The sequence below is a fragment of the Gossypium hirsutum genome, chromosome D01, assembly GCF_007990345.1.
Source record: "Gossypium hirsutum isolate 1008001.06 chromosome D01, Gossypium_hirsutum_v2.1, whole genome shotgun sequence".
Taxonomy (NCBI): Eukaryota; Viridiplantae; Streptophyta; class Magnoliopsida; order Malvales; family Malvaceae; genus Gossypium; species Gossypium hirsutum.
In genome coordinates this window covers 61,782,059-61,796,020 of record NC_053437.1, presented here as the reverse complement: position 1 = coordinate 61,796,020, position 13,962 = coordinate 61,782,059, and the positions used below count along the sequence as shown (strand labels likewise).

The following is a 13,962-nucleotide window of genomic DNA, read 5'->3' as shown; positions in this document are numbered from 1 at the left end:
TTGTTGAAAGAATTACTTACGTTGACTAAATATTAATTCAATTTATAATGATATTTAGAGTTGGTGAATTTAAATGGGCTTAAAAACTTTTGGTTTATATTTTTATTAAGTTATTTATTAGCTAAAAATAGTAAAACTGTATTTTTTATATAATTTTTAAATTATTTATATTTTTCCACTCGTAAATTAGAAAATAATATACACTTAAGTATTAAAAAAAAACTCAAACTTATGTAGTAATGAAGTCAATTGAATTTATTAAAAATATATTTTGATCTAAAAAAATTATATAGTTCAATAGGAATACCTAATTATTTTTATAAAAAAAAACTTTTTTTAGAGTTTAGGGGTTAGTAATAATTATTTAAAATTTATACAAATAACTGTACATATAAGAAAATTTGAGGATAATGTAATTAATTTTTTTTTCTACCAAAAAAATACATATTTTATTGATGTAATTTCTTAAATTGATTCAAGCTTTATTAATAAAATTTGCCATTGGGCTAAAATCAATTATACAGAGGTCACGTGACCAGTTGGCAGTCGGCACACTCTTATATCAGCTAAAGCCAAGTCAGAGCCGTATTGTTTGCCTCGACCTTCTCTCCCTCAATCTTCTGCCCTTGAGCCGTTTTGGCGCTGTCCTATCATTTTCCCACTTCCTTTTCAACGGACGTGTTCCACACTCCCCAGCCCGTTTAACGAATCATTCATCCATAAAGACACTTGGTTCGCTTATAGCGAGTATTGGATTTGGTAATCCGTAAAAACCGTAAAGGCTGAAATATCCACCGGAGGATGCTGATCATGACCTGCACTATTATACCTGCCTGGATATTTATTTTAAATCATTTTAAATATATAATAAATTTATTAGGCTAAAATATGTTGTTACCCATTGTACTTTGATAAAATTTAAATTTTAGTCCATATATTTTAAAAATTAAAAATTAAGTCATATATTTTTTTATTTAAAGATCTCAGCTCAATCATTAAAAATTTAAATTTTTTTGTTAATTTTTTTATTTAACATGTTGGTTAGGTTGGTTTTATGTGACGTGACATATGATTGATAGAAAGTAAACATGGTACGTTGATAAATTTTAACTAAAACTACTACTAACTATAGTAATGATTGAATTAGAATTCTTAAATTGAAAAAGTAAGGGGATTTAATTTTTATCTCAAGTTTTGTCAAAGTATAAGGATTAACAACATATTTTAACCTTCTCGTTATGTATATGCGTTTTTCTAAATTTATCAAAATGTAAAGGTATAAACACTCTCGAAATAATATTTGTTCATTTCTAAATGAAATGGTCTTTCGATAATTTCACACTAAATCGAAATTTAATTGATATAGGCATTAAATCCGTCAAAACCTTCTATATAAAGTATAGATTATAGTTATTAAAATGGTTAATTTGTTTTTGTTAAGGGCGTTACAATCCAAGGACCAAATCTAATAGCTACTTATGACAAGAAAAATTTAAGGATCAATTTGGGAATCAAATTATTGTTGAAGGGCCATTTTACTGTTTAAACCTATTTATAATTATAGTTTTATCATAAAAAAAAAAGTACGGGCTTTAAGGGTGGGGAAAATACAAAACTGTAAATTAAGAAAGGTGACGAGGGTAGTTTTGAAAATGAAAAAAGTGGATAATGCGTATAGGGGAAGCTGATGGGGTTGGATATGGAGTGCTCAAAGTAAACGAGAGTTTGGATTGCGGTTTATCGGGACTGAGTCAGTGACTCGTCAAAACGACGCGATGGCAGGGTGTCAACTGGTGGGCAATTCGGTGTTTTACGGGACCGAGAGACGAAATTGCCATTGTCAATTGGTTAAATTTTCGGGGGTGCCACTGTTTTACCCTCTGCTCAATGTTCCACTCACAAAAATCTCGGCTTCCTTATCCAATGAAGGTCCGCCTGATGGGTATAGGAAAAATGTTGGAATTTGTCTTGTAAATCCTTCTAAAAAGGTCCTTAATTTATTCTCTAATTTTCCCATTAATTCATTTCAGTTTGATGTTTTTGATTTTTGATACTGTTATTTTTCTTGGATTTTTTTTAGATATTTACAGCGTCGAGGATATATATTCCAAACACCTGGCAAATGCCTCAGGTATGTTGTTTCTTTTTTCAGAGATTTCTTGGTTTAAGCTTGTTGGATAGGGTTCTATTAATTGGATCCTAAATTGGATTATGCTGGGAAAACTTGAATTTAGTCCATGCATTGTTGAATTTGTTTTTAATTTAGTTTAGTCATTTAGTGAAACAGAATTTGTTGAAATCCTCTTGTAATTGGCTCTGCTAAGCTTTAAGCAAGTAGTCTGCATCTGTCCGTTGACTAAATCCGAAATCCTCAGAATTTTAGAGCTGAAAAACAGGTAGCCTTTTCGGTTTCGGTTCATTTCGAGTACTTACAAGTAATGCTTGTATGAAAGAGTTTGGGATTCAATAATTTCATTACTCTTTGGAGCTAAGTGCAAATGCTTCCTGTTTCTGTGACTGTACCTATATGTCGCCTTAAACCGACTTTAAGTTCGAGGTTCAAGCATCCAAGGATTAAGCCTGGTTTTAGGGTTTAAATAATAAGATTGGTGCAAATGAAATAAGGTAACATTGTAGTTCACCGTAAGGCTTTCCGTAGGGATGTGATGCATGTGAACATTAGTGCTGTACTCTTCGCCCTGGGCAGTTTGGGTTCAAAAGTCTGAAACATTTTAAACTTCTTGTCTTCTAAATCTTTGAATATGGTAGACTCTATGACGTGCATATAGCAACTGTCTCGAGTTTTTGTTATGCAGGGTGGTGCTAATAAAGGTGAAGATCTAAGAAAAGCAGCCATGAGAGAACTGAGGGAAGAAACTGGTGTTACATCCGCTGAATTTCTTGCAGAGGTGTGTTTCGAGATAATTTGTATTAAAAACATCTGTTTTATGACATCGCAAACGATAAAACGATTATCGTGTTGAAAGTTATTGAACTGATTTTTTGACATTTAATGTACAGGCACCTTATTGGTTGACTTATGATTTTCCTATTAAAGTGAAAGATAAGCTTAACCGTAGATGGGGGACAAATTATAAAGGTCAAGCACAGAAATGGTAAGGACTGTAGTTTAGGTCATCAAATAAATCTGGTATATTGAAGATCGTAACTTGAATTGTGTAATTCGCTTTGATTGCACATATTGAATTCCTATGTTACTCGGACTTGCATATGGATATGTGTTTAACACAGATATGTTCGTATATTTTTGTAAAGTTTTATCATGTATTTGAAGGATCTTTTGTAGCTCTCAGTCATATTCGTGTGTATTTTTTAAAGTTTATCAACGGGTTCTGTTTTTACTGTGAATATATGATACTGGGGGTTGCTTAATCATTCTATTTGAAAACCAATCTTTCTCTGAATTCGTGTAGTTAGCTTTCAATTTTTCGAATCCAAATAAATATATGCTTCTTATTTGACTTCCTCTGTTTCTCCTGATACAGGTTTCTTTTTAAGTTCACTGGAAATGAAGAAGAAATCAATCTTTTAGGCGATGGTTCGGAAAAGCCAGAGTTCAAAGAGTGGTCATGGAGATTACCAGAACAAGTTGTAGAGCTTGTAAGTATCTCTCGTTTCCCAATCCTTAATATAAAGTTTTACTGATCGAAGTACCAACATTTTCGAAGATCTGATACTTCTTTTAGCTAATGCTTCAAAACTAATTTTTGAGCAGGCTGTGGATTTCAAGAAGCCGGTTTATGAACAAGTTCTCAAAGTATTCAGCCCTTACTTCTCATCAGATGCAGACAAAGAGCAGTGTTTGACCAAGAATGAACGTAATGGAGGAAAAATACATAAGCAGACTACTAAAAGGAGTTCAACTAAGAATAAACCAAATGGTGGAAAAAAAATACATAAGCAAACTAAAAGGTGTTCAACTTCTCTGCAGGGTCAGGTATAGTAATTTTGCATTGTTTTGGGGTTGGGGGGCGGGTTGAGAATGTCAAAATAATATCGAAAACTTGTTGCCATTAAGCTGATGCGACCGGATCAAAGTTTCTTGCATGATGAAACTAGATTTATTTTTTCGCTGGCAATCGTAAATCTGTCTCTGCAAATTGGACATCATAGCTATTCTTTTGCAAACAAACACTTGTGAAAGACTATCCATGTGTTGAAATATGCTTCATATTAAGAGTTAAGGATTTAGGCCTAAGGGTTAATGTTATTATCCTATTTGTCATCATTATCATGCACATTTAGGATTGGTTGCTTTGTAAATGATGATTATAGTTGCATTGGAAAATAATAAACTGAACAGTAATGGAGAAAAGTTGACTCACTGAATCGACTGATAGACAAGGTATTTTCTATCCAATGAGTTGTAATGTTAGAACTGCAAGCCTTTTTAGTGAACTTTTAATTCTGAAGTTTTATTCCATTTTTTTAGAGCAAAAAGGATACCGTTCCAAGAAGCTCAGTGGCACTCCTATTATATATCATACTTGGAACAAATATGTAATGAGTACAATTTTTTATTATTAAATATTTATGAGGCCTTTGTTTGTATTTATAATTTGGTTTTGACTTTGCAAAATGTTTATGGTGCAAGTGCATCGTCAGTACTGTTTCGGTAATCTTGGTCTTAAATTAGTATTAAGTAGTTTAAGTTTTGTTCTGATTAAAATTTGCCATGTGTAACGTAATAGCTGACTCAATAACTGTTAACGGTCATGTTAGCATTTTAATGGTCAAAGATATACTAGTTTAAGAGCCTAATTGAGTTTTTTTTTTTACTATGGACACTATTTACCTGGTCAGCCTTAAAATTATTTATTTATTTATTTGATATATGTAATGTTTTTACATAATTGAGTATTTAGTGCATTAGAGATGTTCGTGGACTAAACCGGGTTGAGTTTATAAGTGGTATCAACAAGGGCGAAGCCAAAACAAATTTTTAGGGGATTGAATGAAATTTTAATTATTTATGGTCTATATCTTTATAATTTTTAAAGGATTAAATTGAATTTTATAATTTTAAATTTGAATTTTTATAATTTTAGGGGGTTAAAGTGTAATTTTACCTTTATTAATTTAAAAATTTTAAAAAAATTTAAAGACTTAAATAGCAATTTTACATTTTAGGGGGGTCGAGGCCCTTGTCAGCCCCCTAAATTTCAAATTTAGGTATCAATATCATATATAGTTGTTTGAATTCAATTTAATTTGATATATGAGTTTAAAAATTTGTCTAAACTTGATTATATTTGGAAATAATTAACTCAAACCGTCATCCATTTCTTAATTTTTAAAATATAATTGATTTATTTAGTATTTATTAATTATAAATATATTTTTTATATATTTTCTATTAAACTTTTAATGTAAACAATTTAACATATTTTTAATATTTATATTATAATAATATAATATAAATTTGAAATTGGATTAAATTGAGTCTTTGGACTTTCAATATTGAAAATTGAAATTCTATTTCGGCTCATAATTTAAAGGCACTTAATTTTTTTTGGTCTAAGTAAAATTTTTATTTAAATTATTTCAAAATTCGAATAACAATAGTTTGATCTTTGAACAAGATTGGGATTAAAATTAAATATAAATTAGGGTAAATTGTATATAATGTTACTAAATTATTAATAAATTAATTTTTTGATCATTTAACTTTAAAAAGTTATAAATAGTCATTGAATTATTTAAAAATTTTTATTTAAGTCATTCAGTTGTTAAAATCGTTGTTGTATAACTTTTTTTGTTTGTACTGCACCAATCGAAAATGCTCTTTTTCTTTCTCTTTTACTGTTTAGTTTTATTTCATGAAACAATTTTAATTGTCACGAATTTACAAACTAAAATTTAAATAACATTGTTTTTTAATTTTCGATACTGATCGTCAGATCAAGATCCAAAATATATTCTTCTATCTATCGTTGTATATTAACCCACCAATTGATCTTCGAGTCATTGCTTGGAGCTCGTTAGTCAAATTTTAAAAAAAAAAACTTTATTATCGAGTGAGTCGGATGAAAAATTTTAAATAGAAATTCTGTTTACCTATAGACAATTGCGAATTAGAAATTGGGGATGAAGTGGCTTTAGCGGTGAATGGTGATAAATCCTTCGATATTAACTTTACTGAAGACCTCCGAAAAGCGGGCAATTTACTAATAAAATATCTTTTTTTCAAAAATTATTTAAATGAGCCCATTTTTTAATTATTTACTAGAATGGTCCTTTTTCCGGAAAATTGCGTCCACGTCAACGCGATGTCAGGGTACGTGTCAGGAAATCGCGTCCACGTCAGCGCGAGATGTTGACGTGGAAGGAAATCACGCTCCAAGGTACTAAGAGAAAAGAGCAAGCATCTTAACCAACTAAGCTAAACTAATTAATTGACATATTATATAAATACTATTATTATCTTAATTATATTACTTACATTCTAACGATTTATCGGACCTATTCCATACACGTGTCCAATCAGAAAAAATAATACAACAATTCTGTAAAAAAATATCCGGTGTTTACTTCAAATAAATAAGGAAAATAATGATTTGAATGTTTCAAAATTCAAATTTAAACCGAAAAAATCGAAATTTAGGGGTAAAAAAAGATCTTTTTCGACAAAAATAGTGGCAAACCGCATTCGGCCGTTTGTCAGCGCGTAGATCTCAAAAATTTATTCTAAATAAAAAAAATCGTCTCAATCGGACAACCGAGCGAAAAGTTATGGCCTTTCAAAGTTTTTCAAGCTAAAAAACATAAACTGTTCATCCACGTCAGCAAATTGCGTCCTCGTAGGCGTGATTTGTGTCCACGTAAGCAAAGCATGCTGATGTGGACGCGATGTTCTGACACGTCCCCTGACATTGCGCTGACGTGGACGCGATTTCGGGAAAAATAGCCCATTTCGGTAAATAATAAAATACTGGACCCATTTCGGTAAATTTTAAAAAAATAGGGCTTTTTTTGTAATTTACCCCCGAAAAGCAGAATTTTTCTTTAAACCCTCTTTCTTTTTGGGAGCATTCCATTTTTCAGATCTTCAGATTAGCAACAAAATCCTAATGCTGCAACAGCACCATCAACAGCAACACCACCACCACCTCCAGTCCGCGATCACCGCGGCACCACCGCCGTCGGCGACGACTTCAACGCCTCCTTCATCAACCACCGGGGAGGCACCGCCGAAGCAGGTGGCTCTAGCGATGGATAGACTCGGACAGGCTGCGAGACTCATCGCTGATATCCGCCTAGGCGCTGATCGACTTCTCGAAGCCCTATTTGTCGCTTCGCAGCCGCATCAAAGCTCGAAACCTCTCCACTTGTTCCGCCAAGAAGACGAGTCAATGCGCCAACATCTCCAAGACCTCCGCACCGTTGGTAAACAAAAAATAAATGGCCTTTTTGTCTTAATATTAGAATGATGTCGCTTTGGAGGACTAGTTTTTTTGAAAATTGTATTTGATTTTCTTGTTAGGAAAGCAGCTGGAGGAATCTGGAGTGTTGAATGAGTCACTTAGGTCAAGGAGTAATTCTTGGGGTTTGCATATGCCATTAGTATGTCCTGACGGTGCCGTTGTGGCTTATGCTTGGAAACGACAGCTTGCTGGCCAGGCTGGTGCATCTGCTGTTGACCGGACAAGGTTCGTACTCAATTAGTCGTATAGATACGGTAAATGTTTGATATTGTTGAATTCTACCTAAGCTCTGGTACAGTGAAATGCCTTTATGAGTTGGTATCGTTTGTTGCATAATCGTATGAATTTTAGTTGCCTGTTATGTATAGGGTTTAAGACATTTTACAGGGAAGTAAAGAATCCAGCACTGATTTTCTGATAATTATGGTAAATTGCATTTGCCTGATTTGAATGGAGAATATTTTAAGGTTCAGATTGAAATGGATGTGAATAATGGTGAGGGTGCTAATTTATTAGCAAAATTTTGGGTCTTACTGATTTTAGTAGATTGTGACATGGTGCAATATGCAACATGAGTTGCTTGAAGTTTTAAATGGTTCACGGACTTGCTAAATTCTTCTAAAGTAACTACTTGTTTAGGAGGTGTTGCTAGCTTGCACTAGTCTAATTCTGAATGAATAAGGGGTGGTCTGTCCGATACATGAACAAAGATTTGAACCAATCTCCTAACTCATTGACTAACCACAGTCTTGGACCACAGATATAATTGCAAAGGAGTTGCTTAGAATACAAAATGAAATGATTTTCTGATGTTATCTCTATGTTATCATTTTTAATTTAATGTGCATTGGTCATGGAAAACACTGTAGTGGTGTGCTGTTTTGTTTCATTTCAATTCAGTATCATCACTTCTTGTTGCAACATAGTAGGTACAGTGAGTTCTTTTTAACTTAGCAGTGCTTTCCTTGGCTCACAATTTTTTGTTCTGAAACTTGAGATTGTCAAATTGTTTATCTCATGCTTCTAATGTTCACAGGCTTGCTCTCAAAGCCTTCACAGACCAGAAAAGGCGATTTTTTCCTCACCTTGATGATGAAGAGGATGGTGAGGGTACTGACACTGCGTCAAAGAAACACCGCAATTTGCCAGCTCTGGCAGAAGACAATCAAGATAATCTTAGCGATTGTAAAACATTATCTGATGTTTTGACTAACATGGAGAAAGAAAGACCAAATCTGAAAGTTTCAACTTATGAAAGACTGGATTGGTTGAAAAGAGCTTCTTCATTGCCTGCTTCAGCAAATGATAATACCATGGAGGCACCAAAACATAATTTTCACGGCACAAGTATACTTAGACCAGCACTCCAGAATGTTGCTTCTATGGATAAGGTTGCTGTAATTGAGCTGTTCTTTCCTTCTATCTTCAGAGCTGTAGTCTCATTGCATCCAGCTGGTTCAACAGATCCAGATTCAGTGGCTTTCTTTTCTCCGGACGAGGTAATCTTTTCAGCAGATGCAAATGCTACTTGTTCTCTTCTTTGAAATTAATAATAGTATTAAACCTTTGGTTTGCATGTTGCCATGAAAGAGGCAAATGTTGGTTGTCTTATGTGATTCATGGATCTTATTATGTTAGCCATGTGGTAGAGTAGCTAAGTGGTTTTACATAGTAAAGATCTTTCTTTGTTAGTAATCTTCTGATGTTGATATATGCATTGCTGCATAGAAGCAGAGGCAAATGAGGTACATAATATAATCACAGATTCATGAAATTGGTTGTGCCTATTCAAGCCTCAAATGCTTTTTGGAACTAATTAGTCTGCTTCAAGCTTGGTTTCACCTTTTTATCCGAGTCAGCTTGAACTTGTTCATGAGTCTGTATAACAGACTATTGGCTTATTGGTTGTTTTCTGTTGGACTTGACTAGTATATTGACTAGTTTTGATGCCATTTGAAAGATTGGCTTATTGGTTGATATTTTTTGGACTTGATTGGTATCTTGGAAATGTTTTGATGCCATTTAAAAGAAAAGGTGGAATGCCAACTGTTTAATTTTGGCTAAACAATGGGAACTCAATTTGCTGGTAGAAAGTTGACCAGGGATCATGCTTCCATTTCTAAAGCCTGAATTTATCTTCTTCAATACTTCAAAGTTCTAACTTCCTAGCTGCAATTTTGGGGATGCACCAAAGTATATTCTGTGGTCTCACAAGAAAGGCGGATTGTAACTGTAACTCATCATTTTTTTAAAGCACCTATGTCTGACACTTGCGTTTGATATATATTTGGACATGGTTATGGGGATGTAACCTCCACATACATGGAAAAACTACACCATAGTCAACATGCTTGTACGGGATGCATACCCATGCACTCACATCCAAGTCCGAGTAACATAGGTGCAAATCACCTTTCTGCTCACAATCATACCTTTATTATCATGATTACAGTCGGTTTGGTACTATAGATGCTCATATACAGGGGAATTAATATTTACCTTCGTCATACATCTTGGTTAGCCTTGTTGCCTCTCAATAAAGCAGTTTAATTGCACTTCTGTATTTACCTTTTTCATTCTGCACAGGGCGGCAGCTACATGCATTCTAGAGGTTCTTCGGTCTACCATGTATTTAGACAGATAACGGTAACAGTCTATCCAGTTTGGGTTAATTATATCCACTAAGCTGAAGCTTTCTGTTATACTAATAACTATGTCCCTATTACAGGAGCACGCTACTGTTGCCCTCCAGTATTTCCTTGGAATCAGAAGTAAAACAGCATTGCATTCTCTTTTGGTATGGTCTCTGTATAAATGTTTGAACTGTTATTCAATTTTTTGCAGCTATTTCGTGCTAATGATGTACGAATGCATTTCCTTTTGTAGCACTGGATATGCAGCTACCAAACTTTATTCACCAAAGTCTGCAAGTATGGTTTGCTTTCTCTTTCATTTCTTTTTCTCTTTCTCTAATAATTCTCCTTAGCTTGTATTCTTCTCTGGTAATAAAATGGTGAACCCCTTGGTACAGCAAATGCGGACGGCTATTGGCAATGGACAGGCAATCAGCTTTAATCTTACCTCCTGTCCATCGTCCTTATCGAACTCTTTCTGTTTCAAAACATTCATCGACTCAATCTATTTCCTCAACATTAGATCAAGGTTCTAATGCCCCTGAAGCTTATCATATCGGTTGCTTCTCGGATAACACGTAAGTTCACACTTCTTTCTGTTAACCAAGGTATATTAGCTAAAGCTAGGAAAGAGAAAGATCAAATTGATACTAGTGAGTGATGACAACAAGGTTTCTATATTTACTTACTTTAGGTGATCGAATGAGAATGTTTTAGTTGATGTGTAAGAAACATAGTGTATTTTTCATCTCTAAATTCATTGTTTCTTTGTGTTCCTATTCCTTTTTCTTTTTTTTTTCTCTCTTTCGTTTGTTCTTGTTTTCTGTTTGTATTCAATTTCTTAAAGTTTTTAAGTAGACTGAATTTTAGCTCTGTTAATACTCATGAGTTTGAGCACGCTTAACCGTTTAATATTTTGTATAGAAAAACATTAGTCTTAATGGTATATTTGTAGAATAATATTTTTCGTATTTAGGCCAGTGTGTGTTACTCAAGCAGTTTAAAGTGATAAGGGACAATAACATATTGGCTCTTTTACTTTTATCAAATTTGTGATTTCTATTTTGAAAATATATATTTTGATATCCACACTTTTACTCCTATTAATATGATGCTTACAGATGACCCAATTATAAGATGGCATGTCAGGGATTCTTTATTTTAAAATATTTAGCAATGATGTTTGATCTGGATTGGAAATTAGTTTGGAGAATGGTCATGAACTCGTTAGATCGGGAATCATTACAGACCAGGTGAATTGATTAGAAAATTGCTTGAATCGGATTTTTTTTAATTTATTCTAATTAAAGTTAGGATATTTATCGCGCTGCAATTGTTTTTCGTGTAAGGGTAAATTGGGTTTTAATTAAATGGTTTTTAGATCAATTGTTGAATAAATCGAATAATTCGATTGTTATTCAAACTGCATTATCAAAGTTTGTGTGTTTATTTTTTTCTTTATTTTATTGTCTTTAATTGCAGTCATTGTAAAGTCTATGTTTAGAAATAAGTTGGAACATTAAGTTAGGACAGGGAGCAAATGTAATCATTTCATATATTAATCCTAAAATTAATACATATCGAGTAAAGAAATAATTATTTGAGCCAATTTAATTAAAAGCAATTAAAAAAAATATACCGAATTCTTACTAAATCAAATGACAGAAGGCTATGTTCAAATTTAAAATTAGTATTTATATTTTAAACTCATATATTTTAATTTTTGTATTTTTATAATATCATTAATCTGTTGTTTAAGAATTTTTTTAAAAAAATATTTATTTTAACTGATCATGGTGAAATAGATTGTATTATAAATGTGTTTTTAAGAATGTTAACTATTTGGATGTCATGAGGAAAGCCTACTCTTATGTATAGTGTATAGATAGTATATATATACATATAAATATTACATATATATACATACAAATATTACAAGGTTTTTCATGTGTTCATAATTTTAATTATTTAATTAATTAATTTCTATAAAAATCTTTAAAACTTATTATATTGAGAAGTTTTTAAAATATAATTTATAAAAAATTTATTAATAACTAGAGATTCTATTATATGCGTATGTCTGGAAAAATTACATATTTAGAACACGTGTACGTTTAAAAATAATATATAATAAAGAATCAAATGTAAGGTTGAGAAGTAATAACAATAACACATGTAATATGTATGAAATTATAATAAAAAATTAGTTCAAATTGTAACTCCAACGATATTGTCAATATTAGAAATTCTTACATCCACTTTGTTGGTGAAAAATAATAAAGATTTTTTTTTTTTACAGTTTAAGTCCTTCAAGATTGAATTCTAGAATTTTTTTTTTCACTTCAAGCCTTTAATATCTTAATAAATAAAATCATCCCAAACAAATCAAACACAAAGCTAAGACAAACAAAAAATTTCCACTCCTTTTTAAAAAACAAAAAAAAAATTTAAAGATGATAACCACTGATGAATTACATATTTTGTCTAAGACCATTACATTGTAACCTATCCACATCAATTCGGTAAGGCATCATTTTTCGTTTTTCATGTAAAGAGCCCTAATTTTACAAGCTCTCATTTGCTATAAAACTCACTCATTGTGTATGATTGATTTCATCAAACAACAAAAGCAAAGACAAAGGCGAGGGAAGCTTCATTTCCCAATAAGAGGTTTCTCTTTATTTATGCTGGTTGGTTGGGAATCGTATTGTTTTTCTACAGCATGGTTATTTGCCAGGACTAAATAGCGATAGAGATATAATATCTTCATTAAAAGAAAAACAAAGATGTCGAGTAAAGTGCTAATTGTTGGGGTTTCAATCATTGCTGTGGTGGGAGTCATTGTAATAATCCAGTTTGCCTGGGCCCGATTGAAATATAAAAACCAAGAAAAATAAATAATAAACGTCCAGTCCATTTACAGTAAAAATAAGCCCAAACTTAATTCAGTCCGAAATAACAAACGACCCAACACCAAGCTCAAATTACAAAACTCAAACTCCAGACTCAATCTAAAAACAGTGGCCCAATTACAATGTGGCCCAAATGCCCAAAACAATTTTCAGAAACCCTAGGGCAGCAACAGTAGCATCTAGCGTCGCAGCCAAGCCCCTCCACACGAGCCGAGTCTCCACGCGCGCGCCTCCTCCAAGCCTGTACCTGCACAACAAGAAAGGCAACAAACAGTATAGGCAACAAAATGGCAAGAAAATAAAAAAAATCGCAAATCAAGCAGATAATAGAATGGATTTCTCTTTATTTTCTTGTTTCACTACGGCTATAAAAAGCCACTGAAAATCTGTAAAAAAAGGATTGGAAAATCAATAAAAAAACAAGTATTTCACAACATCAATCAGAGAAAAGAAAAATAAAAATAGAGATTAAAGGTAGCAATTTATTTTCTTTGTTTTTTTCTTTCGATTCGATTCGATTTATTTATTTATTTATTTTTGTACAGAAAGTAAAAGAAAAAAAGAGAAAATACCTTGAGACGCCTTTAAATCTGTGCGAAAAAGAGCCAAAAAGCCTCTTTGGGGTGCAGCTCCGACCACCTTTCACGGTGGGATCGTGGCAGAGGCGCAGCGACGTAGAAGCTAGGGCTAAAACCCTAGTAAAGAAATATCAAGTTTTTTTTTAATTTTTAGGGGCTGCAAATGATTTTTTGGGGAAAAGTTGATTTAAATAGTGGTACCATACAATACCGTTTCGAGTAGGGACTATAAGCATTGAAACGATGCCGTATTGGCCATGACTAACACGACCGACCTGATCCGAAATGGATCCGCATGTTTTTGAGGCCTAAATGGGAAATTTATGGTTTTAGTCCCCTCACTTCTATAACTGATTCAATTTGATGTTTTTTTAATTTTAATTTTGTCCCCGCA

The 13,962-nt window shown here is 32.7% G+C and overlaps 2 protein-coding genes and 1 long non-coding RNA gene across 3 annotated transcripts; 2 read left to right on the top strand and 1 right to left on the bottom strand.

The window, feature by feature from the left end:
• The first annotated feature begins 1,594 nt into the window (after window positions 1-1,594).
• Window positions 1,595-4,778, top strand: LOC107928229 (nudix hydrolase 27, chloroplastic). Its single transcript, XM_016859418.2, has 6 exons — window positions 1,595-1,988; window positions 2,081-2,131; window positions 2,817-2,909; window positions 3,022-3,116; window positions 3,507-3,621; window positions 3,737-4,778. Exons 1-6 carry the CDS (start codon window positions 1,776-1,778, stop codon window positions 3,962-3,964), a joined length of 795 nt encoding a protein of 264 aa, XP_016714907.1. The 5' UTR covers window positions 1,595-1,775; the 3' UTR covers window positions 3,965-4,778.
• Window positions 4,779-7,008: 2,230 nt separating this feature from the next.
• Window positions 7,009-10,855, top strand: LOC107928222 (mediator of RNA polymerase II transcription subunit 27). The gene is made up of 7 exons (XM_016859408.2): window positions 7,009-7,407; window positions 7,505-7,670; window positions 8,482-8,944; window positions 10,032-10,091; window positions 10,174-10,242; window positions 10,332-10,375; window positions 10,477-10,855. Exons 1-7 carry the CDS (start codon window positions 7,092-7,094, stop codon window positions 10,658-10,660), a joined length of 1,302 nt encoding a protein of 433 aa, XP_016714897.2. The 5' UTR covers window positions 7,009-7,091; the 3' UTR covers window positions 10,661-10,855.
• A 2,139-nt stretch (window positions 10,856-12,994) lies between these two features.
• On the bottom strand, window positions 12,995-13,740 carry LOC107928191 (uncharacterized). Its single transcript, XR_001692570.2, has 2 exons — window positions 13,563-13,740; window positions 12,995-13,237 (listed from the first exon to the last, which is right to left on the bottom strand). It is a non-coding gene; the product is annotated as an uncharacterized lncRNA (long non-coding RNA).
• Window positions 13,741-13,962: the final 222 nt, after the last annotated feature.